This window comes from Orcinus orca, chromosome X (assembly GCF_937001465.1).
Source record: "Orcinus orca chromosome X, mOrcOrc1.1, whole genome shotgun sequence".
Taxonomy (NCBI): Eukaryota; Metazoa; Chordata; class Mammalia; order Artiodactyla; family Delphinidae; genus Orcinus; species Orcinus orca.
The window spans coordinates 43,996,594-44,021,036 of NC_064580.1; the positions used below are offsets into that span (position 1 = coordinate 43,996,594).

The 24,443-nt window shown below is 54.0% G+C and overlaps 1 protein-coding gene across 11 annotated transcripts; it reads right to left on the minus strand.

Annotated features, from left to right (window-relative positions):
• Positions 1-49: 49 nt before the first annotated feature.
• Positions 50-23,700, minus strand: CACNA1F (calcium voltage-gated channel subunit alpha1 F). 11 transcript variants are annotated; one of them, XM_033409647.2, is made up of 47 exons: positions 23,626-23,700; positions 21,894-21,898; positions 21,322-21,427; positions 20,954-21,093; positions 20,582-20,724; positions 20,328-20,480; positions 19,493-19,689; positions 19,277-19,380; positions 18,478-18,668; positions 17,960-18,052; positions 17,754-17,847; positions 17,564-17,590; positions 17,245-17,405; positions 16,130-16,355; positions 14,941-15,148; positions 14,724-14,844; positions 14,527-14,608; positions 13,504-13,546; positions 13,259-13,310; positions 12,637-12,787; positions 12,319-12,448; positions 11,789-11,848; positions 11,534-11,640; positions 11,365-11,452; positions 10,857-10,964; positions 10,709-10,761; positions 9,578-9,724; positions 8,601-8,802; positions 8,346-8,504; positions 7,414-7,524; positions 7,101-7,184; positions 5,918-6,046; positions 5,511-5,576; positions 5,163-5,254; positions 4,580-4,739; positions 4,226-4,353; positions 3,831-3,927; positions 3,556-3,658; positions 3,190-3,291; positions 2,880-3,010; positions 2,515-2,649; positions 2,078-2,247; positions 1,669-1,794; positions 1,449-1,576; positions 1,232-1,344; positions 634-831; positions 50-362 (listed from the first exon to the last, which is right to left on the minus strand). In XM_033409647.2, the coding sequence occupies exons 1-47, from the start codon at positions 23,698-23,700 to the stop codon at positions 132-134; spliced, it is 5,730 nt and encodes a 1,909-aa protein (XP_033265538.1). In that variant the 3' UTR covers positions 50-131. The 11 variants fall into 11 exon arrangements, with proteins under 11 accessions (XP_033265538.1, XP_049560425.1, XP_049560426.1 ...); XM_049704468.1 differs by lacking the exons at positions 21,894-21,898; positions 23,626-23,700 and having other exon boundaries at positions 20,954-21,363; XM_049704469.1 differs by lacking the exons at positions 9,578-9,724; positions 21,894-21,898; positions 23,626-23,700 and having other exon boundaries at positions 20,954-21,362.
• Positions 23,701-24,443: the final 743 nt, after the last annotated feature.

Here is a 24,443-nt window from a genome sequence, read left to right on the forward strand (position 1 = left end):
GATGAGGACCGCTGGGCAGCCCCAGGCCTCCAGTGCAAAGACACCAAAATCCAGGGGTGTGGTCCATGCCGGTCTCCTTCTGAGGAAGGGAGGGCAGGAGGTTTATTGAGCAGTGGGGGAGGGATGGGAATTCAGAGGGCATGGACGCAGGCCATCTCGTCTCCCAGGTCCTCCTCATCAAAGCGGGAGAGGATGGACTCCTCGTCACTATAAAGTGAGCTGGTCCCCTGTGCCAGCAGGTCACTGGCGGCACTGTCCATCTCGTCCAGTGTCAGGCGACATGCATCTGCAATCTCCCGCTTGGCCAGGGCCACGAAGCGCGGGTCTCGGGCAAACAGGCCCAGGCCCTCGGAGATGAGCACCTGGGGGCACAGATGGGATCAGTGTTGACAGAGGGCACAGCATGGAGTCGGAGCAGTGTGCACAGAGGGGTTGGTGTGGAAGAGTGATGAACCCGTGAGGGCACGCAGGGAAGTCAGTGGGGGACAGTGGGGCACACATCTTGCTGAGCAGAAGTCACAGAGCAAAGGGATAGCTACATACACAACACAGAGACTGGGGACCCTCCATCCCAAGCTCCCACCTTCTCCCCTTCTCTCCCATCCCTCCGGCCCCCTCCCCTTCTGGACTCACAGCCTCCACCAGGCTGTCAGCACTGCCCCTTTTGCCATAGGTGGGGTCTGAGTGGGTTCCAGGCATGTGCAGACAGGTGAAGGTGCGCAGTGGACTGCTGGATTTGCCGAGGTATCCGTCCCCTGCTGCACCCTCCTCCACCAACAACAGTGGGGCGTATAGGAGCCGGCCCCGCTGAGGAGGGGTTGCCCAGGAACCCTGGACCAGAATAAACATCAGGAGCATAGTGGTTGATGGGTAGGGCATGAGGATCTAGGAATCACTCCTGTGCCTACCTCTTACCCCCCAAACACAACTGGAGTCAAATTGAATGGGTATACATCAGCCTTGGGTTTATTTCAGAGCATAGAAGGCCTGGGTTTAAATCTCAGCTTTGCCACTTACTAACTGTGAGATCTTGAGTAAGCCTCTCTGGGCCTCAGTTTCCTCATCTGTACACTGGGGCTAGTAACAGTACCCACCTCACAGGCACAGTGAGGACTGTGTGAATTCACATGTGCCCCCTTCTTCAGAAGGGCCCGATATGTAGTGTGTTTGACAAATTCAGCCTAGGCTGCCCCCCACCCCTCCGGGCCTCAGCCCCCCTCCCCCACCTCACCTGTGCCCTGCTGGGCCCTGAGTTGCGCCCACGATGATAGGTGCCTGGGATGGGTAAATCTTCACAACTGCCCTGGCGCCGCAGACACTGGATGGTGAAGGAAGGCTTCCGGCCTGGGGGTGTGGGGGGTACCAGGGGCAAAGAGGAATGTCAGTGCCTCCCCAGCCCTCTGCCCTTATGGCCCATGGGGCCCCCCAGGACCCATGTCCACTCTCACCTGCAGGTGTTGGGGGCAGCAGACGGCGGCGTGGTGCTTGGTGGCCATCCACGTATCTCTGGGGTCTGTGAGGTGGCAAAAGGATGGGGCGTGGGGGAGTCCCTGCCTGCTCATCTAGGTAGGAGAGCCTGTTTGGGAGGGAGGGCTGGGGTGAGCTCAAGCCTGGGCATGCGCGATGGGGTGCCGTCCCTCTCGCACGTGGCTCATGGGCTCATCCTACGTGTCGTGGCCAGAGTGCTGGCTGGGGACTTCCTCTTGTTCATCCTGCTTCTCTTGCCCTTTGGTTGCCTTGGACTGAGAACTTCCTTCTTCCGGAATGGTGAAAATGAGAACCCCAGAGCTTCTCCTGGGGAAAGTGAGGCAAGTTAGGCAGACCAGATACCCCCAGTGTGGCCCTGGGCCCGGTCCCTTCTCATTTCATGTCCTACCTTCTACAGAAACACTAGACATTTTTAACTGGGAAAATTCACATAACATAAAATTAACCTGTCATCGCTTTAAAGGAGACATGGGCTTTCTTTTAATAGATGTTTGTCTCACTGGAAAAACCCTCTGCCCCCTGAAGTACCCCCATAAAGTGGCTAGTCCCTGCCTTCCCTCACAATCTTCCTGCAGACCTTTGGCCATACCTGTGGGCGTGGGACCCAGCCTGGGGCACACTGGACTGTCTGGAGTTGGGAGCACCCCCATCGTCGTCACTGGGCCCAAGGGAAAGTGAATCTGGTGGTTTGTCCCAGGCAGGCAGAGACACAGAAATCACAGAGCTCCGGCGAGATGGGGGCTGGGAGCCCACTGGGGCCTGTGGAAATCACAGGATTGAGCATTGCATCCAGGTTATAACTAAGTCACTTGGTCAAATAGTGTGTCTCCAGTGAGCTCCCCAGGGGCCAAATCTGGCTCTTGCCCTCCAACAGTGGGTGGTAGGTACCAAAAAAACATTTGTCTATTGCAGGGGGTCTTCTCTGGGGGACTTCCTCCCAGACGCAGTATGGAAATCACTCGGGGGGGTTGAGGGAGTATTTTACAATCAAGAGTTCCTGGGGGAGTGAAAGCTTATTGTCCTTACTTTGTACGTTTCCGGGTCCTTCTCATCTTCCTCCTCCTCTCCCTCCTGCCCCTCTTCCTCCTCCTCCTCATCTGTGTCACAGGTGAGGGCCTGCCGCATCTCAGGACCCAAGTCTTGCAGGCTCCTCAGACCAGCCTGTGGGGGTAGGAAAACAGGGAAGTGGGTAGCTCAGGGTCTAAACTTCCCTGTCCCTGAGCAGGAGTGTGGGGTGGGGGAAGGAGCCCCACAGTCACCCCTGACCTTCTGTGGGTCCTGGGTCAGTTTCCTCATCTGTGACATGGGTTCCATGAGATCAAGAAGGCAGTCAGCCTCAGCCACAGAGCTCCCACATACCCACCCCCCAGCTCAGGCCCTGCTCCCAAGACCTGAAGGGCAGAGGAGGTGCTTGGGGGGGCCTCGGCCCCTAGTAGCCCCTTTTCTTTCCTCCGCCGGAATTTGCGGAAATAGTCCTGGATCAGAAATGTGGCGTAGAATTTGCCCACGGTAACTTCTTCCTCTGGAAGCAAGGGAGAGGAGGCAAGGTCACACAGGAGTCCTCTGCTCCCCACACCCCCACATCAAAGCTTGGACTCTCCCCCTGCACCCCTCCCTCTCCAGCCAGTGATGGTTTGGTGGTGGTGAGCAATCGTTGACATTCAGAGGCAGGCTTAAGGAATTGGGGTGGAGCTAGCTCACCGTCAGCTGGGGGGATGACCTCATCTAGCAGCTTCTGCTTCATCCGCTTCCAGATCTTTTTGATGACAATCCGCAGCTCCTGATTGGCTTGCTCCAGGTTCCCTGCATGGGGAGAGGATGTGGGGCATGAGCCAATAGGAAGAGGCTTTCACAGCCACTCCTTCACTGTTGGAGGGCGCGTCCCAAACTTCTACCGCAGCCAAACACCGCCCCCGTTGGACAGGTGGGAAAACAAGCCTGGAGAAGGCAAAGTCACCTATTTTGAGGTTCAGAGCTAAGAGTGGGGCCCATCTCTCAATTAGTTTGCTCCTTGCACCTTCCCCAGGGACCCTCCCATTCCTGCCCCTCCCCCTCCTCCCCACACACCTTCTGTCTTAATCTTCAGGGATGTCCGAACGAGGGCAAAGAGTGTGGCATTGAATGTCACTGTCCCATCTGAGTTGAGAGGCATGTTCATCGCCACAAGTCTCTGTGCACACCAGGGACATGGAACCCATTTTGGGCAAATGCCAGGGATGCAGGCATGTGATGCCCAAGGGCAGAAACCTTTGAGGATGCACCCCACCCAAGGCAGGGTCCCTGCCCACCCCTGCTGTGTGGTGACAGTCCTCTCAGAGGCAGTGGTGGGCAGGTGCACAGACCTTGCAGGCCACTCGGTGTGGGCACAGCTTCCCGAATCCCAGGGGTGGCTGGATGCGTCTCAGCAGGGCAACCACATCCAGGTGCTTGATGCGGCCTCTGGGGAAGGTGGGGGTAGAAGAGAGGCACTACTGGGTTGGAGACACCCCCTCTGGTCCTTACTCAAGGCCCTACCAGCTCATCACTCCCTCGCCCCACCAACACCCCATAGTCTGCCAGGGAAGAACTGGAGGGCAGTCAGTGGGGGAGGGGAAAAGGCAGAGGACAGGGGCAGTGGGAACCTTGGGGCATCTACTGCCTGGGTAATGGGAGGCATAGGTCAGAGGTTCCAGAGTTGGAGGACTGTGAGGCAGTGCACTGTCCTCTGGTATCCCAGGTATGGGGTCAGAGGGCATACTTGGCCCCAGGGTCATATTCAGACCAGATCCTCTTGAATTCATCGAGGTGATGGGGGCCCAGGATGGACCAATCTCTGGTTAGATAATCAAAGTTGTCCATGATCACAGCCACAAAGAGATTTATGATCTGTGGGCCAGTGAGTAGGAGAGGTTAGGTGAAGGGCAGAGAAGAGTATGGGGGGTTTGGTGGGAGGCGGAGGTAAGCTTCTATGGTCACTGGGTCATGAGTCCCCGGGTTAATCTTGTCGTCAGGCCAGCCCTTTCACCCTCTCTGAAGATCTGGGCTCCCCACCTCATCCCCATCAGGACCAGCCCCCGGGGCAGTAGTGGTGGTTGTGGGGATTGGTCCTTACCAGGAATGCACAGAGCATGAAGAAGCTGATAAAATAGGCTATGGCAAAATTGCTACCACAGCTAAACTCCTCACCAGGGCCGAAGTCAGACTCAGGGTCACACCGGCTCCCAGGAAGGCTGGCAAGCATTATCTCCTGCCATGCCTCACCAGTAGCACACCTGCGGGTCACACAGTGGTGCCATCTTGGGGGGAGGCTATGAAGTCATGACAAGGGCCGCTGTGGGGGCCAGAGGGGTGAGGATATGACCTATTTCTTACCAGGGGCTACATCTGGTAAAAACAGCGTTTCAATATTTTAAAAGCTGGTGTGGCCATGTTGATGACGATCATGTTTGCATTTTACAGAGGGGGTGCTGAGGCCTATGAAAGGTACACGTCTTGCAGCCAGAAAAAGGATGGCTGAGGCTAGAATATTCTAAAAGATTCTTTAGAACACAGCCAGGAAAGGTCTCAGGCAATATGGAGCCCCATGCTGCCCTGTTACTTCCATAGCTCAGGCAGTCTGGGGCCCAGAGAGGATGTGTGGGTACCCAAAAGCATGCTGGAGATCAAAGCAGCAGGGGAGAGGGTGTGTGTGTCACCTGAACAAAAGCAGCACAGCCTGTGGAAAGGTCTGGAAGTTGTTGTTTCGGTTGATCTGTGTGCCATCCTGAAGAGCCACCTTGCCGAAAATCTGTGGGCATACAGGGGCTGTGTCAGAGGGGTGACTCTGTGCCCCTACAGGTTCCCATCCATTTCACAACACCTAATACCCAAAGGATCCTTATAACCCTGACAAGCAGGCACTGCTGATCCCATTTCACAGGTGTATGGACTGACTCAGGGTGGTGCAGCTTGTCTGTCTTTCTACCCCCACTTTGGGCTCATTCCTATCTAACCCCCCTCAACAGAGGAGTGCCTGAGGGATGCTCCCCAGCGTTCTCACTTGCCTGCATCCCAATGACTGCGTAAATGAAGAATATCATTGCGATGAGAAGAGCCACATAGGGCAAGGCCTATGGGGGTGGAGAGGAGGATAGATACTCAGGTCCAGGCAGAGAACTGTTAAGCCCCAGAATGCACTCAAGCCGGGGCCTGCTGAGAGATGTGGTCCATCCCCAAAGTGCCCATGACTGCCAGGGTCTCCCAAATACGGACACAGTATTAAATACAATAGAGTAAGGTCAGTGAGGCCAAGACGTGTTGGGAATTGAGAGCCCACAAAAGAGAGAAAACTGGAAATGGTAAGCTGCACATGGGTATGGCATGCTGGAAGGTGTAGTTCTGGGGGCAGTAAAAGGACAAGTTGAGGGTGTGAAGTGGGGATGAGGGGTGAACAAAGGAGTGGGGGAGTTACCTGGAAGGACTTGATGAATGTCCAGAGTAATGTGCGAATCCCTTCACCCTTACTGAGAAGCTTGACCAGCCGCATGACTCGGAAGAGGCGAAAGAAAGTGATCGAAATGCGGGAACTGTCCTCAGAGCTCTGGGGTTGGGCGTGTGGTGGGTATGCTCAGTCCACATTTGCCCCAGCCACCTTCCTGTCTCATGCTTTGGCCCTCCCAGCCTCCAAATCCCTCAGAACCCAGGCCCCAGGGTGGTCAGGGAGCATTTCTAAGGACTTTTGGGAAGAAAGGAAAGGAGGGTTGGTGAAGAGAGAGGCAGAGAGTCCCTGTTGTGAGGTGGGGGGGGGGGCTACCTCGCCAAGATGGCCACCATTCTGCATGGAGATATTGCCAAAACAGAGGTGATGGAGGAGATGATGTGATCACAGGGACAATGAACAGGAGAGAAATGATGGAGGAGATACGGGGGATAATGGATGGTAGAGTTATTATCCAAGGAATGATAAGGAAGGTTACGTGGTAATGGATCAGGATGGTTGAAGGAAAAGTTGGTAATGAGGGTGAAAGGTAGAGGAGAGGGCACAGGAGATGGTGGAGGAGAGATATTGGAGCCAATGGAGGAAATGATGAAGCCGGTGGTTTCACGGAGATGAGAGAACCGATGGAGGATCCAATGGAGAAGCCAGTGATGGAGATATGGACCCAGCAGCATTGTCAATGGAGGACCATGTAGTACCCAGTGAAAGAGATGATGGAGCCAACCGTGCAGTCAGTGGTGATGACAGAACCGTGAAAGACCCAGTGTCAGAGACGATGGTGTCGGTGGAGGAAATGGAGCCAATGAAGGAATCAGAGGAGATGATGGAGTCAAAGCAGGAGTTGGTGGAGATGATGGGACCAATGGAGGGGGATGTAGAGGCAATGAAGAAAATAATAGAAATAACAGGAGAGTCATTTTAGGAGATGCTGGAGCCAGAGGATAGCTTGCAAATGAACGAGCGGGAGCTGGTAGAAGGGGGCTTTGGCTGAACCCAATAGGGACTCAAGAGATAGAGCTAGAGGGAGGAGCTCTGAGTCTCCAGGAGTGGGGTGGATGTGAGTGGGAACCACCTCCCCATGTGAAAGAAAGCCCTGGGGTTGAGGTGAGGGAAGGTTGGTAGGGGGTGAGTGGGTTAGTGGAGAGCCAGTCCTCACGTTGACTTCAGTGACGGCAATGTCCACTACGCTGCCCACCACAATAAGAGCATCAAACGTGTTCCAGGCATCGGTAAAGTAATGCTGTAGACAGGAGGAAAGCAGTGCCCTGTCTTCTCAGAGCTAGCAAGCTAGGGTATGGGGCTAGTAGTGGTTGGGGGCATTGGGGAGGCAGGGTGTAGGCTGGATCACATGATAAGGCTGCATCTAGATCCCTCTTCCTCCCTAGTCTCATGACTCCCTGGTTGCTGCCCCCCTGAGAGCTATGCAGTGAGTTCCACCCTAAGGAATGGGTCTAGGCCTTGGGGAGTACCTTGGGTTTGAAGGCGATGATTTTGAGCACCATCTCAACAGTGAAGAGGCCAGTGAAAACCATGTTGAGGATGTCCATAACATAGTTGAAGGGAGCAGTCTGCTCATAGTGCTGGGGGAGAAAATCAGATGTGGGGACATAGCCTGAGGCAGAGATTCCCCCCCCCCCATCCCAACCAAATATTCTCTGTCTTGGACTGAGGTAAGTCTGGGGATGTGGTAGCACTATGGGTTGGCCAAACCTCTCACACTGTCCGCCTCCCATTATGGATATTGGAAAGCCCAGCCCTTGATTTCCTAGCTTTCCTTGCAGCTAGTTCTGACAGAAACATAAGCTTGCTGCTGCTTGGGTAGCTTCTGTGAAAAATATTTTTGATTTCCAATAAAAGGGTCGAGTGAGGAGAGTCCCTTGGTGCAAGCTTCCTTCCTTTTTCCTTCTTTGAGTGTGGTTTTGATGTCTGGAACTGTGGCAGTCAACTTGTGACCATGAAGCAACAATCATGAGAATGAAAGCCAACTTACTAAGAATAGTGGAGCAGAAAGACAGAGCCTGGGTCCCTGATGAGCAATGAGCAAACAGCCTACCTCTGCACTGCTTGCTATGTGAGGTAACTATCATAATTCATTGACTCCAAGGATACACATCTTTTCACAGTTTAGAATCTCTGAAATTGGGGTGCATTTCACAGTCAATGACAACTTACATTTGCCATCTGCCATTTTTCCCACATTCTCACATCTCTGAAATCAGGATACAACTTATGATTATCGGCCTTTGATTTGAATATATGTGGCACATATCTTTAAAGCTTAAGTCTCTGTCAGTTGGGGATTTTGTTACTTGCAGCCTAAAGCATTCCTGACAGTTCTCAAGGATTTGTGCAGACAGAATAGGGTCAGGTGTCTGGCGGGATCAGGGTGGGGAGCTCAGACCTGCATGGCTAGAGCAACCGTGTTGAGCAGGATGAGCAGGAACATGAGATACTCGAAGGCAGCAGAGTTCACAGTGGCCCACACCCGATACTGATTCGGGTTCTTGGGGATATAGCGGCGGAGTGGCTGGGCCTTGAGGGCATACTCCACACACTGGCGCTGCATATAGGTGCAAGGCATGAGTGAGCAGTGGGGTCCCGAGGCAAGGAACTGGGGTGGGGGTGGGGGGTTGGTGGATCAGGGGTCGGAGGTCACCTGGTTCTTGTCCAGCTCACAGTCTTGGTACTCCTGCTCGCCCTGGGCACGGAAGGTGATGATGACGAAGCCCACAAAGATGTTCATCATGAAGAATGCAATGATGATGATGTAGACAATGAAGAACACTGAGATCTCCACGTGGTAATTATAGATGGGGCCCTTGTTCTCTGCGTTTGCATCGATGGCCTTATATAGCAGCCTGGGGAGCCAGTGGAGGCAAGTAAAGGGATATCCCAGACACCTCAGACCTGTCCCCAGACACCTTAGGCACCCCAGAATATCCCCAAAGATCCCCAAATCCCCTGACCTAACTATCTGAGACCTACACACCCGGCCCTCAAAGACTCCCAAAGCCCAGCCCTCCAGAGATCTAGAGATCCCCATCCAACCTTCCTGAGAATCCCCATGCAGGCCCTCCAAGACCCCCAAATCCCTTAAGTTCCCACAGACTCCCAGTTCTCCTCCAGCCATCTGAGGATCCCCATGCAGATCCCCAGAACTCCCCAACAAGCCCCCAAAGATCTCTAAGTCCCCTGTCCTATCAACTTGAATTCCTTGCTCCCTCGCCCCCCCACCTAGTACTCCCAAAGACTTGTGCAGCTATCTGGAAACCCCTGAATCTCCAGCTCCATCTCCTCCAAGACCTCCACCCAGTCCCCCCAGACCTCTACCTGGTACCCCCACTAAATCCCATGCAGTCCTCTCTAGACTTCCACCTAGTGCCTCAGAGACCTCTCTAACCCAATTCTTGGAGGCCCCCTCACCCAGGTCCCCTAAGCACCCCCGGCCAACTTCTGGGAGATCCCCACCTAGTCATCTGATACACCCACCAGTCCCCAGAAAACCCTATCCACTCTCCAGAGACCTTCTTCACATCCCAAGTTACCCTTCCACCCATCCCCAGGATATCCAAAGCCAATCCCCTAAAGACTCTTGCCCAGTCCCCTGCCCATCCCTGGGGCCCTGCCCCTCACGCAGGCCAGCCTTCGAAGGTGGAGACAGTGAACAGGGCCATCATGGCTGAAAGGACATTGTCAAAGTTGAAATCACTGTTGACCCAGAGCCGCTCCCGGACCAGGGGCCTTGACACATCTCCATCGGGGTAGACCAGGAAGGAGCCCCTGTGGATGTTGCAGACATGCTGGGTGGGTGAGGAGGGGTAGGGAGCTGTGGAATGGGGACTGGTGTCTCCAGTACGGAGGCAGCAGGGCATAGTGGTGGAGCTGGATAGCCTGGGTTCCAGTCCTGCCCTTCCATTTACTGGCTGGGTGACCTTGGGCATTTAACCTCTGTGCTTCAGTTTTCCCCATTTATGACATAAGGATAATGACAGAACGTATTTCCTGGCTTGTTACAAGGATTAATTTTGTTAATCAATGAGAACAGTGTCTGGCATATTGTTGGGGCCGTATACGTTAGCTGTCAGCAACATTATTATCACCATCATTGCCATCCAGGAAAAAGCAATACAAATAACAGCCAACATTTATCAGCACTAAGTATATGCCAGGCACTGTGCTAGGCTTTACATGTACTAACTTTACATTGTAGTACACTCTCTTTGTAGTAACTCATTTGCTCCTCACAACAACCTTGTGAAATCCACGCTCTTTTTATCCCCATTTTTCAGTTGAGGAAAATGGGACTCATCAAGGTTAAGGAATGTAACCAAGTCTCATGAGACGAATTTGAACCAAGAATGGTTCAGCGAACCATTTCAGCGAACTATTACCCTCTGTAGGAGTCTCAAGACGGAAGCTGGGGACTTGGTGGTGGGGGTCGGGTGTTTGGGGATGGTTGGGATTCTGGAGTGGAATGTAGGTAACTCTGGGGAATGTGGAGAGGGGTTTTGGGCGGTTATTGGGGGGGCCTCTTAAGGACTGGTGATGTCTGAGGGCTTTTGCCGTTCTTGGGAGAATTCTCGGGATGTATCTTTGGGTCTTGAGGAATTCTGGGGTCTTGGGGGCCTTGATAAAATCTGGGGGGTCTCTGCAGTTCTTTGGAGGAAGATCTAGGGGTTTTAGAGGCCTGGGTGAGATCTAGGGGCCTCTTTGGACTTTAGGAGGGTCCTGGGCTCCATGGAGGGCAGGGTTTCAGGCACTCACTTGCATTCTTGGGGTGTGTGTTTGGCCTCATCAGTGCAACTGTAGAATTTCCCCTGCAGAGAGGATATTTGTCAAGCAGATTCACCCTTCATCCCCCGGCCCCGTGCCTTGATTCATGCCTGGGCCTCCCTCCAGTGTTTCCTCCCACCTTGAAGAGCTGCACGCCAATGCAGGCGAACATGAATTGCAGGAGCGTGGTCACAATCATGATATTCCCGATGGTCCGGATGGCCACGAACACACACTGCACCACGTGCTGCAGACACCCACAGATATGGCTCATGGACACCGCAGGCCACGGTGGCCACAGGGCAAGGACTCTGGGCATGGATGGAGCTCAGGGACTTGGGTCAGGAACATGTGGTCTTGGGTGAAGGATGTGTGGGTACCAACGGGAAATGTGTTTGCCAGACAGGGGTATGTGGCCACATGTCAGGAACTTGGATCACAGAAACGTGGCCTTTGGTAAGGAATGGATGGTCACTTGTAAGGAACATGGATGAGGCCACATGGCCAGTGGTCAGGGCCGTGTGGTTACACATTGTGGCCAGGCTATGTGGTCATGCATCACTGCAAATGGTCAGTCGGATCAGTGATCCTGGCCCCAGGGGCGGGGCAGGGTCTGGGTCCCATGGATTTGGGTGGGATGGGATTACCTTGAGTCCTTTGGCCCTGTTGATGGCTCGGAGGGGCCGTAGTACTCGGAGTACTCGAAGAATCTTCACCACCGAGATGGCACTGGAGCTGAGGAGGGGGCAGTCCTCAGGCCATGGCCCAGGCCTGGCCTTGGCTCTTGGAGGAATGGGGTAGGCAGGTGTCACTCACTGGATGCCAAAGGAGATGAGGGACACGCTGACCACCAGCAGATCCAACAGATTGAACCAGCTACGGCAGAAGGAGCCACGGTGCAGGAAAGCCCCGAACACTGTCATCTGGGGAGTAGGGGGCCATCAGGATAGTTAGACCCCAGATCCGGGGAAGAGAGGGGAGTTGGGGATGGAAGCAGGAGAGATGGGCTGCAGAGATGGATGGGGAGTAGGTTGGGGTAACTGGGGGTATGATGGGGGGTCCATTAGTCACCTTTAGTAGAATCTCCACAGTGAAAATGGAGGTGAAGGCATAATCGAAGTACCCCAGAATCTGGGGGGCAAGAAAGAGGGGGAGCCACCGAGTCATGGCTGAGGGGGATCCTAGCTGTGTGTATCTCTCAGTAAGTTTTGCTGTCCCTCCCTCCCTCTCTCCTCCCCTCCCTCTCTCTCTCTCTCCCATCATCATCATCATCAAGGACTTTTCTACAAGGCAAAAGCCTTGGCCACCAGAAAGACAAGTGTTCAGATTTGGGTTCCTCTGCCTCTACTCAGCTACATGGGCGCCCTTGGTCTGCTCAACCTCTGAGCACAGCTCCCTCCTCTGCCAAACACTGATCACCTCCCTGGTGCTTCCCCGAGTGTGTTGCACTCATAATAAAGGCTGGCACTGCTGCAGCTGCCATTATTGCTCCTCTCTCTCTGCCCAGCTAGGGGTCTTCTCCTTGCCTCCACCCTGGCCCCAGCTTGTGCCCAGTAGGACACCCTTGGGAGTGTCCCCTGAGTCCCCAGCCCAAGGCTCACGTGGTTGCGGAAGGAGTGGGCTCGGATGGGGTCCTCAGCTGCCAGGGACACACTGCTGAGGATGATGAACACCAGGATAAGATTGGTGAAGACGTGATGGTGGATGAGGGTGTGGCAGGCCTTCCTCAGCCTGGGGAGTGGGGAATGGTCCATGGTCAGAACACAGGACCGCAGAGTTGATTGGGGGAGCCCGAGAGACACAGCATGGGCCCTGTTGCATAAGGCCGTGCACGCCCCCCCCGAGCCTTGGCTGCTCCCTGGTCCTCCCCCTGCCCCAGCCCCTCCTGCCCCAACTCCCTGTACACTCGCAGCACTTACGGGTTGGTTTGGCTGAGGCAGAAGAAGGCGCTGCCCTCAGGGATGGGTACCACCTTCTCCTTGGGTACAACTTCCTGCAGAAGTTCCACATGCCCTGCACCCCCTTCCTCCTCCTCCTCTTCCTCCTCCTCCTCCTCCTCTTCCTCCATGCCTGGCAGCAGAAGAAGATCAAAGGAGAGAGAATTAGTTGAGAAAATGTATGTAAAGCACCTAGAACAGTGCTTGTCATGTGGTCAATTCTCATCTCCCTGCTAGAGTGTCAGCTCCTCAGAGAAGGGATTTCAGACTGTTTTGTTCACTGTTGTGTCCTCAGCACTTAGAACAGTGCATGGGACACAGGAGGGGCTCAGTAAATGTGTGTTGAACGCACATTACCATCTTCAGTCATATACATACTATTTATAATAAAGGCTCTGAGAAGTTCTGCAGTAAAACAAAACGTCTGTTTCTCTTCTCTAATCTCAGCGTCTCAAATGTTCCTGGCCACACACCAAGCCCATTATTTTTAAGATGATGTTGGAGAAGGCTGCTCTCCAGAGAGGAGGGTCTCAGGGGTCACGAGCTCCACCTGGGTGCTGTCCCCAAGGTCCCATACCTCTTCCACCTGGTCTTTCCCACTTGCCTGCTCCTTCATTTTTTGCACCTTCCTCTTCCTCATTCTCCCCACCAGGCACCTGGGGACAGGAAGATGGGGGTCATTGATGATGGGGTAGGCATCGATGATGGGGGGATGGACACAGGGGAGGCATGGGAGGGACACAATAAAGAAGGAATGAATAGGCAGAGGATGTGGGATAAAGACACACACGCATAGACAGATATTGGTGGTAGTGGGAGGTGTAGACAGTGCCCAGGCCTCTAACTCACCAGTGCTCCATTCTCCTGTGGAGTTTCCTCAGTGTTCTTCTCCCTGTGCGAGGAAATTGGGGAGGAGGTGACTGTTAAGGATCGAAGCAGATAGGCAAGGCCAAGGGAGGGGGTCATTGCAATCAGAACAGACCTTTCTCAGGTCCCATACAACCTCCCTGCTTCCTCCCTCATCCCCTTAGTCTATTCTCACAGCAGCAGGAGGGATGCTGTTAAATTCTACATCTGATACATTCCTCCTCCTCTGCTCACACCCCTCCCATGGCTTCCCACCACTCAGAGCAAAACCCAAAGTTCTCACCATGGCCCAGAATGCCCTTCATCTGGCTTTTCTATTCCCCCCATTTGAGCTCACCTCCTACCACTCTCCTTGTTCCCAGACCAGGTATCGAACCTGGGGCCCCGGGTGAAAGCAGTGAAATAGCCGAGTCCTAACCACTAGACTGCCAGGGAATTCCCTCCATGGTGTTTTTTGAATGTGCTAAGAATATTATCATCTTAAGACCTTTGCACTTGCTGTCCCCTTGCCTTGAACGCTCTTTCCCCAGATATTTGCATGGCTCTCACTCCCCCACTTCATTCAGGCCTCTCCTTAGCTGTCACCTTCTCATAGAGGCCTTCCTTGATTACCCTAACCAAAATAGCAATCTTCATTTCTCTCTATTCTCTTACTCTGCTTTCTTTTTCTACATTACATATTATTAACATATATTTAAATAAATTATATTATTATATATTAATTTGTTTGTTTTGCTTGCCTTCCCCAACTAGAATGTCAGCTCCATGAAAGCAAGGACTCTGTCTTCTTTGACCCCTGCTGTCTCTTTAGCATCTAGAACAGGGCCTGGCAAAAAGTAGGTGCTCAATAAATGCATGTTCAGTGAATGAGGACTGGAAGGTTGGATCTGCAGATGGGGATTGCCAGAGTGACCAAGGCATCTCTGGTGGTGTGGGATGTGTGTGGGAGGGTCCCAGTCAGGGATCCTAGGGAGAGACTGTCTTGGAGGCAGAGCCAGACCTCACCTGCCCTTGTCCTTGTCAGTGCCTGCATCTCCACTGGCCAGGTTGTCCACAGCAATGGCAAGAAACACGTTCAACAGGATGTCTGGGGTGAGCTCAGGCTACAAGGATGGAGAAGCAGCCTGCCTATGGAGTGCCCATGTTCCCATTATCCTTCCCCAGCCCTGCCATGATCCAGCCTCCCAAGACTCTGAGGATACAGTTGCCGCAGATGAAGAGGATGATGAAGTACACGCATACCAGCATCCCTGGGAAGAAGGGGCCGCCATAGGCCATGATACCATCATACATGACCACATTCCAGTCCTCACCTGTCAGGATCTGGGGGTGGGAGGTCACCGTGAAACTCTTGGGACCCTTTCCCCAACCTTGGGTCCCCCCGCCTTGCCCACCCATCCCATAATCTCCAGGTCTCACCTGAAAGACAGTGAGGAGGGCCTGGGGGAAGGTGTCAAAGGTGCTTCGCTTAGTGTGTGTCTGGTCAAAGTTGAACTTGCCCCCAAACAGCTGCATGCCAAGCAGGGAGAAGATGATGATAAAGAGGAAGAGGAGAAGCAGCAAGGATGCAATGGATTTCATTGAATTGAGCAGGGACGCCACTAAATTGCTCAGAGATGCCCAGTGCCTGCAGCAGAGATGGAGGGGGAAGGGTTGACATGTCCAGTGGTGAGTCAGGAGCCGGGGCAGGGCTCCAGCTTGGGATGCACTGGGGCGGACTGAGTTAAGATGAGCTTTTGTGTCATTGTTGGAAGTGATTTTGGAGTTGGGGTAAGGTGAGAATAAGAAGTAAGGGGAGGGTTGTATTCGGGGTTGGTGTTGGCATTAGGGGAGATGAGGTTAGTATGGAGGGTATATGGAAGTTGGTGAAGCTAAAACTGGGTTTCAGGTTGGGCCTGGGGTTAGGGATTGTAGCTGGGGATGGGGGTTGGGGAATATTTGGAGCTGTAGATGACTGAGTCGGGGATAAGTCTGTGGCTGAGGGTTGGGATAGAGGAGAGGATGGATGGGGATGAGATTGGGGCTGGGACTGGGGATGGGTTTGCGTTTGGAGATAGGCTGATGGTTATGAGTTTGGGATGTGGGGGTTGTGGCTAGTGATGGGAATGAGGCTGGGAGCTAGGAATGAGGCTGGAGGTGGGCTTGGGCTTGGGCTTGGGCTTGGGTTATGGGGCTGTAAATGAGCTTGTGGATGATGAGTGGTTGGTGGTTGGGGTTAGAGATGGTGTTATGGTTGGGGGTGGGGGATGGGGTTTGGGTCGGGGATGAGTATGGAGTTGAGTTTGGAGATGGGGTTGGGAATAATGTTCTAGCTGAAGTTGAGGCTGAGGAAGGGGATGGAAATGGAATAGACACCCTCCCCAGCGGACTTTAATCTCCAGGAAGGCAGGAACTTGTGTCTGCTTTGATTCCTGGTGTTTCCCTAGGGCCTGGAAGGGCACCTTGTATGCAGTAGGCACTCAATGGATATTTGATAAATGAATGGTGATGAGGATATAGTCATCATTGGAGCTGGGGTGGTGGCTGTTGGGGCTGTGTTTGGGGCCCCCGTCCTCTCCCCTGACACACACACACACGCACACACACACACACACACACACACACACACCTGGTGACCTTAAATATCCTGAGGAGACGCACACAGCGGAGCACCGAGATGCCCAGGGGCTGCATGGCGCCCACCTCCACCAGGGTGGTCTCCAGGATGCCCCCACAGACCACGAAGCAGTCAAAGCGGTTGAAGAAGGAGGAGACGTAGACAGAGGGCCCCAGACCATACAACTTGAGAAGCATCTCCACCGTGAACAGACAGAGCAACACTTTGTTGGCATACTCTGTGGGGAGAGGGGCAGGGGTGACTGGGTTAGTCAGTTTTTTGTGGTGAAATGTGGGGAGGTAGGGGCCATGGGGCGATCTGGGGTAGTTGGTATCCGTCCAGGCACAGGCCGGTGGTGTGGTTAGGACTAGGGATCAGGTGAGTTTGTAGGTCACAGTGGGCAAGGTTTTGAGGGGCTTGGAGCTGGGGCGAGGGGCAGAGCTGGGGTGTGGGCTTCGGTCAGTCTCTATGAATACAGAAAAACTCCAATTCAACGGTAGAGTTAGAATCTGGTGTTTAGTTGGGACTGGGGCTGGTTTGAGGGTTGGGATTAGAAGTGTACTCAGTATTCAGGTTGGGGGCTGAGATTAAGGTGAATAATAGTAAGAGCTAACACTTGTAAAGTGTTAGCTTTATGTGGGCCAGGCAATGTTCTAAGCATTTTTCACTTTAACTCATTTAATCCTCCCCGCCACCCCCTGAAGTGGATACTAATACTATTCCCATTTTGTAGATGGGGAAATTGAGGCACAGAGGGCTTAACTTGTCCAGACAGTGTGGTGTTAAGAGCCTGGACTTTGGAGCCAGGCTGCCTGGGTTTGTCACTCACTAGCTGAGTCCTGGGATTAGTCACTTACTGCACCTTAGTACTTAATTCACCTAAAGTTGCAGTGAAGAGAAATTGAGTGAGTACAGGTAAAGTGCTGAGAACAGAGCTTGACACACACAGCAAGTGCTATACAAGTGTAAGCTACAAGGTAGGATGGAACAGGCTAAAGTTTCTGCATTTACTTGGGTAGGAGGGCAGTATCTGGGGGTGTGGGGCACCCGAGAGATCCTGGATTGGAGCTTCTGGGGTGGAAGGAATTGGGGGCTGGGGGAGAGGGCTGGCAGGCTGGGGGGTGCACCCTGGATCTGGGTGAGCCAGATGGGTTGCCCGTGGTGCTCCGAGGCGATGGTCAGCGTGTTGAGGAAGACGAGCAGCAGCACGGCCCAGTAGCAGGCATTGGACTTCACAGCCCGCCGGCAGCGCGCCCGAAGGCCCCAGTTGGCTCGGCGGAGGCAGCGGCTGTGGGGATGGGGAACCCACCGGCTGAGATCACCTACCTAAGCCTGTTCTGGGGGGCTCAGGTGGGGGAGCCCAGCGGTCATGAGGGGCTTGGAGGGCTTGGAGGTGGGGCTCACAAAGTCATGGGGTCCAGCAGTCACACAACTTTTCCAACTCACCAGACACTGGTTCTCATTATCTTGTTTCTGGAAAAGAGGGGGATGGGAGGCAGGCATCGTCAGGGGCTGATCGGCAGTCAGCAGCGAGGGTCAGGGGCTGAGGTCAAGGTTGGAGGCTAAAGTAAGGATTGGGGTCAGGGTCTGTTCTGGGTTCTGGCTGGGTCAGGGGTCAAGGGCTGGGGGCCCTCACAGGCAGCGTGTACAGCTGGCCAGAGCCCCCTCTTCCTCTTCCTCATCGCCTGGGGTCTCTGCCATCGAACCGGTGTCACTGGCTGGGAGGCTGGCTGTGCGCAGGGTGGAAGAAGAGGTCGGCACATGAAGATCCCAGGGTTCTGCCTTTGGCTTTCTCCTCTGCCTACCCATTCCTCCCCCTTGTCAACCTTGCTGGACCCCCACCGTGGCTGCTGGTGGAGTGTGTGGAGTGGGTGGAGTGACTGAACCAGTGCAGACGTCCTCGTCTCCTATTGGTCAGCTCTGCCAGTTGCGGCCCTGTGGGGACATGGAGGACAGTGATGGAGCACGGCCTGGGGTGGGGTTAGGGCCGCGCGTGCGTGTGTGTGTGTGTGTGTGTGTGTGTGTGTGTGTGTGTGTGTGTTATTTGGAGTCTTTGTTCTGGGTGCAGTCTGGGAAGGGTATCTGAGTCTGGCTTCTGTGTCCTAACCGGAGGCTGGGCCTAGAGTTTTTTTTTGTTTTTGTTTTTGTTTTGGCCGCGCAGCATGGCATGTGGGATCTTAGTTCCCCGACCAGGGATCGAACCCGTGCTCCCTGCAGTGGAAGCACAGAGTCTTAACCACTGGACCTCCAGGGAAGACCCAGGGGCCTAGAGTTGCTGCGGGCTGGGGCTGGATCTCAGGAGGGCAGCCCACATCTGAGGATGCGTGGAGCAGGGAATGGGCCAGGTTGGGATTGCCTACGGTGGCTGGCCTGGCCCTCTTGAGCCACAGAACCAAAGTTGCCATCAGCTGAGGGGTCCTCCATGTCCAGCTCCTCCGCCTGTGTGATCCAGTCCAGGTAGCCCCGCAGGTCCTCCTCCAGCTGCTGCTTCTCTCGAAGCTTCTGGAAGTCCCCTCGCGCTTTTGCCTTCTCCCTCTCCTTGGAGAACTCTCTGAGGGAGGAGAATAGAGGGTTAGGTGGGGGAACAACCCTGGCCCCCTTGCCGTCACCTCCCAGTCACGCTGACCCCCTTGCTGTTCTTTGAATATGCTGAGCACATTTTAGCTTTGGAGCCTTTGCACTGGCTGTTCCCTTTGCTTGGAACACTCTTTCCTCAGATACCCACATGGCTCAATCTCTTTCACACTTTTACTCAGATAACACCATCTCAAGGAGGCCTGTCCTGATTGTCCTTATTTGTAATTACAAGATCTCGGCATTCCTATCTTAACTCTTCCTTTCTTTCCATAGCACATATTCCATATAAGACACTACACATATGTGTGTGTATGTATGTACACACACACATTTATTGTGTATGTTGCTATTGTCTGTCTCTCCCCACCAGAATGTAATATCCAGGAAGGCAGAGATTTTTGTCTCGTGTTCCATTCCTGAAACAGTGCCTCACACACAGTAGATGCTCAATGTTGATTGAATGAATGAAGGGGTATTTTAAATGGGTTTTGAAGGATGCCTAGCAGTTTGCCAGGAACAAAGTAAAGGGACAGGGGCTGAGGGGCAGGAAGGAAGGCCCGGGTAGGTGTCTAGGTTCCTCACCCACTCAGGACACCAAGTACAAGGTTGAGGACGAAGAAGGATCCAAAGATGACAAGACTCACGAAATACACCCAGGGCAGCTCATACCCCATGGCATCCTGCATCTAGGGAGAGAGAAGGGGCATGCATCCCTCAGGGTAGGCGGACACTCCCGCCCGAGCTCGGTGAGGAAAGGCAGGTGCAGCTTCTGCACTGTGTGCCCGCCGTCCACCTCACCCAGTAGAGCACGTCAGTCCAGCCTTCCATGGTGATGCACTGGAAGACTGTCAGCATGGCGAAGAAGAAATTGTCGAAGTTGGTGATGCCTCCGTTGGGACCTGCCCAGCGTCCACGGCACTCGGTCTGGTTCAGCGTACAAGCACGCCCCGATCCCGATGACGCACAGGGCGATGGGTCCTCCTCTGCCTCTACGTCTGTGGGAAGACTGGAGCTCTGGAACCCGAAGCACGCCCACCCACAGTCGTTGCCACCTTGGACGCCCGCCTACCTGGGAAGCTCGCCTCAGGGTTCTAGATTTTTCTAAATCAAAGACAACCCTTAGCCTCTGACTGTGTTGGGTCAGAATTCTGAACCCCTGGGAAGCTGTGAAGCCCAACCACAGGGATCTGAGGAGTGGGACTGTAAACCTTGGGGCAGAATCTTGTGAGTAACAGTGAGGCGTGAGCCTAGGAGCAGTCTTGTGAATATGGGAGGCTCTCTTGAAAGAAGGGTGGGGTCAAGAGGGGTTTGGGTGTGGATGAAAAAGGCCTGACTATTTGGGACCAGTTCTGGAGAATGGAGTCTTCAGTGTGGGATAGGGCCTTAACCTGTGAGTGGAAACTTGTGATAGGGCGGAGCAATTAGCTAGGGGGGCGGTTGTAGTCTGGAATTGAGGGCGGAGTCTTGAATATGGGAGGGGCGGGGTAAGACTTGTTTATCTGGGGGCGGAGCCTGAACTTGGGGGCGAAGTGTTGTGAGTTTGCGTGTGTCCCCTTGAGAACAGGGTGGGGCTTAGGAGCCAATGGAGGGGGCGTATCCTGTCCCGGGGGTGGGGTGGGGTGGGCTTGCTGACCAGATCCCAGGAAGTAGCAGGTTTTGTGCATGCGTCCGAGGAACAGCTCGAGTCCGATGATGGCGTAAATGATGATGACAAAGAGCACAAGAAGTGCGATATGCAGCAGCGGCACCAGCGCCTTCATGATGGAATTGAGCACTATGTGCAGGCCTGTGGGGAGCGAGGGGTGGGCAACGTAGGGGCGGGGTCAGCTCAGCTCCCCTCCCGCTCTCCCCTCCGCTACCTCCAAGCCCGGGGGACGAGCCACTCACTCGGGACCCCGGACACCAGCCTCAGTGGCCTCAGCACCCGAAACGCCCGCAACGCCTTCACATCGAAGCCCCCCGGCTTCCCTCCGGTATGCGGGGCGTCCCCCGGGCGTCCGGGCCCCTGCTCGAGCAGCACGCTGAACAGCCTGATGGGGGAGCACAGGACAAGGAGGCGGGGGTCAGGCGTTCGGACCCCCCCTTCCCCCCTCCCTTCTCCTCGGAAAAGTACAAGTCCCTGTAAGTGGAAATGCATATTCCTGATTCTGGCTGCCGAATGGAGGCAGTCTGAAGCAGTCGCTTCCCCGAGCCCCGAATTTAGCGGGCCTGCGGTGGGAAGTTGAGCTAGGGTTGGGGGTATCCCTTGCAGAGGCGCACCCGACCACGACGATGATGAAGTCGAGCAGGTTCCAGCCATTGCGGATGTAGGCGCTGGGGTGGAGCACCAGCCCGTAGGCCACGATCTTGAGCACGGTCTCCACAGTGAAAATCACCAAGAATACATACTCCACCTGCTCCTGGGGGCGGAGCCGGGGGTGGGGGGCGGGAGATCGAGAAGTTATTTGGGAGTGGGGTTTGTTTGACAGGGGGTAGGGGAAGAGGAGCGTAGCGGGGACCGAGAGTGGGGCTGGGCAGGAGAGGGTCATCTGGGTCAGAGAGGGGCGGGGCCTGGCTGGAAGGCTTGAGGTGTGGCTCTACTGGGGCTGTATCTAGCTGGAGGCGGGGTGGGGCGGGGCTAGCCTCACCAGGTTGTGGTTGGCAGTGTTGGAGTCATCCTCTGGGAAGGGGATGTAGACCCCAAGGGCCACGCAGTTGGCAAAGATGGTCAGCAGGATGAGGATGTCGAAGGGCCTCAGGTGGACACAGTTAAGGACCCAGGCAGAGTGGTCTCAGAGCCCCACATTCCCTTGGGGCCCTCCCCACCCAATGCTGACCCTTGACCCTAAGGTGACCAGCTCTGACATTCCCAGCCCCTGCCCTGACCAAGGCCTTGACTCTGACCCCCCTGGAAACCTTAGCCATCCTCAACTCTTGTTGAGATTTAGTCTTTGACTCTTGATCCCCCTGGTGACCTTCACCTTTCTCAACTCCCCCTTGAATCCAGTTCTTAATCCTTGATCCCTGGTGACCTCAGCCCTCTTCCATTCCAGCCCTGGCTTAATCCTTGACTCTTGGTACCCTGGTGACCTTCACCCCTGAGCCCTGCCCCTGGCCTTCCAGGATGCTTCCATTCCACGATGCTGATGCAGGACCGCCGCAGGGGGTTTGCCAGGGTGAGGCAGAAGAGTGCCCGGGGTGAGCGCTGGGCACTGGCCACTGCCACTGTCTTGTGCTTACTGTGCTGAGTCCTTCGCTTAGGGGTCCCCAGGCTGGATGCCCCGCCGATTTCATCACCTGATGCTGGGGGCCCAGGGCACAGCCCCCATTCGGGCCCAGGGCCTGTCCCGTTGGCTGGACTGGACTCTGGGGTGGTGTCTGTGTGGAGAGACCGAGTGGGGGGGGGGACAGGGTATTGGGGCAATCATGGCTGCCTCCTACATGATCCTATCCCTCTGTCTGAGGGAAGGAGAGAAGAGCATGTAAAATTAGGGAAAGTTGAGGGTACCCGAGTTAAAGATTGGGGGATAAGAGTTGGAATTGGAGTTGATTGATTGACGATAGAGTGAGAGTTTATAGGGGAGTGAGGGTGAGATTATGTTTCTAATTGAAGTAGGGTTTGGTGTTAGATTTGGGGGGTAGAGCTTGAATTGGCATGGGGTAGGATTAAGTTTATAGCTGGAAGCAAGTTTAGGATTAAATTTGAGTAGTAGAGTTTGGGTTGGGTTTAAATACCGGTGGGAGTAAAGTGTTCTTGAGATATGATTTAGGGTTAGGACTGGATATTTGAATGAGTTGGAATTTGAATTAGGATCAAGGTTAGGGTTTAACTTGAGTTTGGGTGGGATCTGAGTTTTGCACTGGGGTTTTCAGCTAAAGCCATTCCCAAGTCCCATGGCCTTGTTTCAGTCTCCAAGGGGCAGTGGGTTGGCCTGGTTAAGACACCCAGCTTTGGAGGAAACAAGCTATCTGTGTTTAAATCCTGACTCTACCACTTGGTAGCTGTGTGTGGCCTTGAGCAAATTATGTAACCTCTCTGAGCCTCAATTTCCTTATCTGTATAATGAGATGACAGTAAGAGTACCTACAATATAGGGTCGCTGTGAGGATTAAATGAGTTCAGCATTCAGAAGAGTGTCTGGCACATAGTATTATCCCCATTTTGCAGGCGGAGAAATTGATGCAAAAAGAGAGGTTAAGTGATTTGATGAAGTAGCTGAATTGGGAGCCAAATCCAGGCAGTCTCTGACTCTAAGCCTTCACAACTTACTACCACCATCAAGTGTGTATTCTCTTTCTCTCTCTCTCTCTCTCTCTCTCTCTCTCTCTCTCTGGTACTTAAAAATGGGTCTGGGGCTTCCCTGGTGGCGCAGTGGTTGAGAGTCCGCCTGCCGATGCAGGGGACACGGGTTTGTGCCCCGGTCCAGGAAGATCCCACATGCCACGGAGCAGCTGCGCCCGTGAGCCATGGCCACTGGGCCTGTGCGTCCGGAGCCTGTGCTCCGCAACGGGAGAGGCCACAGCGGTGAGAGGCCCGCGTACCACAAAAAAAAAAAAAAAAAAAAAAAATGGGTCTGCACTCTTTCTGGAAAGTCAGAGACCCACTCACTAACAGTGCTTATATCCAGGGGTTGGGGTTGAGTTTCGGTAACTTTAGAGCTTATGGTAAGGTCTGTATTCATGTTGGGGTTTGGATTCTAACGGGGGTTTGCCCTCTGGTTGGTAAAGTTTGTGTTAGGATTAAGCTTGGGGCTGGCACTGGAGTTGAAGTTGGGGTGGGCGCTAGGATAGGGATCAGGGCCAGGATTCGGTTGGGTTTCAGTTGGGATCTAAGGCTGTGTTTGGGGCTGGCTGGGATGGGAACAGGATGATGTGATTCTGGTCCCCTAAAGGCTCTCCAGGGGTGGGGTCCTGGTGGGCAGTGGGTGGGTCAGAGGGGCTGAGGATGGAGCAGAGCCCAGGCTTGCTCCAAGGGTCTGCAGGGGTGGAAGCCTGCTCTCACCTTTCCCGCCTTCAGATGCCGCCATCCTCCTTTCCAGGTTGAAGAGCCATCTGCACACAGCCCCCCTCTCTTCCCCCAGCTTTGGAGGGATTAAGGTCACAGGGCGGGGCCATAACAGGGTCGGATGGGAAGGTGAGGAGGGGTGAAGATGGGACAATTTTGGGCCAGAGTCTGGCAACAGAAAAGGCACTGATTTTTAAAAAAATATTTTTACAAAATATATACTAGCACCAGAGTCAGAAACTAAAATAAGAAAAATGATAATTGTTTCCCAACAGTATCTGAAATTCGAAGTATGTAGGAATAGACTTAACATAACATATGTGCAAGATCTCCATGGAAAAAAATTATCAAATATTTTCAAGTGATTAAATGGGACCCAAATAAATGGAGAGATACATTAAATTTACTAATTGAAATAGTCAATATTGTGAAGATGTCAATTCTTCCCAGAGTGATCCAGAGATTCAATGCCGTCCCAAACACAAATCTCAGAAGGGACTTCTCTGGTGGTGCAGTGGTTAAGAATCCGCCCGCCAATGCGGGGGACACAAGCCCTGGTCCGGGAAGAGTCCACATGCCGCGGAGCAGCTAAGCTCGTGTGCCACAACTGCTGAGCCTGCGCTCTAGAGCCCGCGAGTCACAGCTACTGAAGCCCGCGCGCCTAGAGCCCGTGTTCCGCAACAAGAGAAGCCACTGCAGTGAGAAGCCCGCGCACCGCAACAAAGAGTAGCCCCCGCTTGCCGCAACAAAGACCACGCGCAGCAA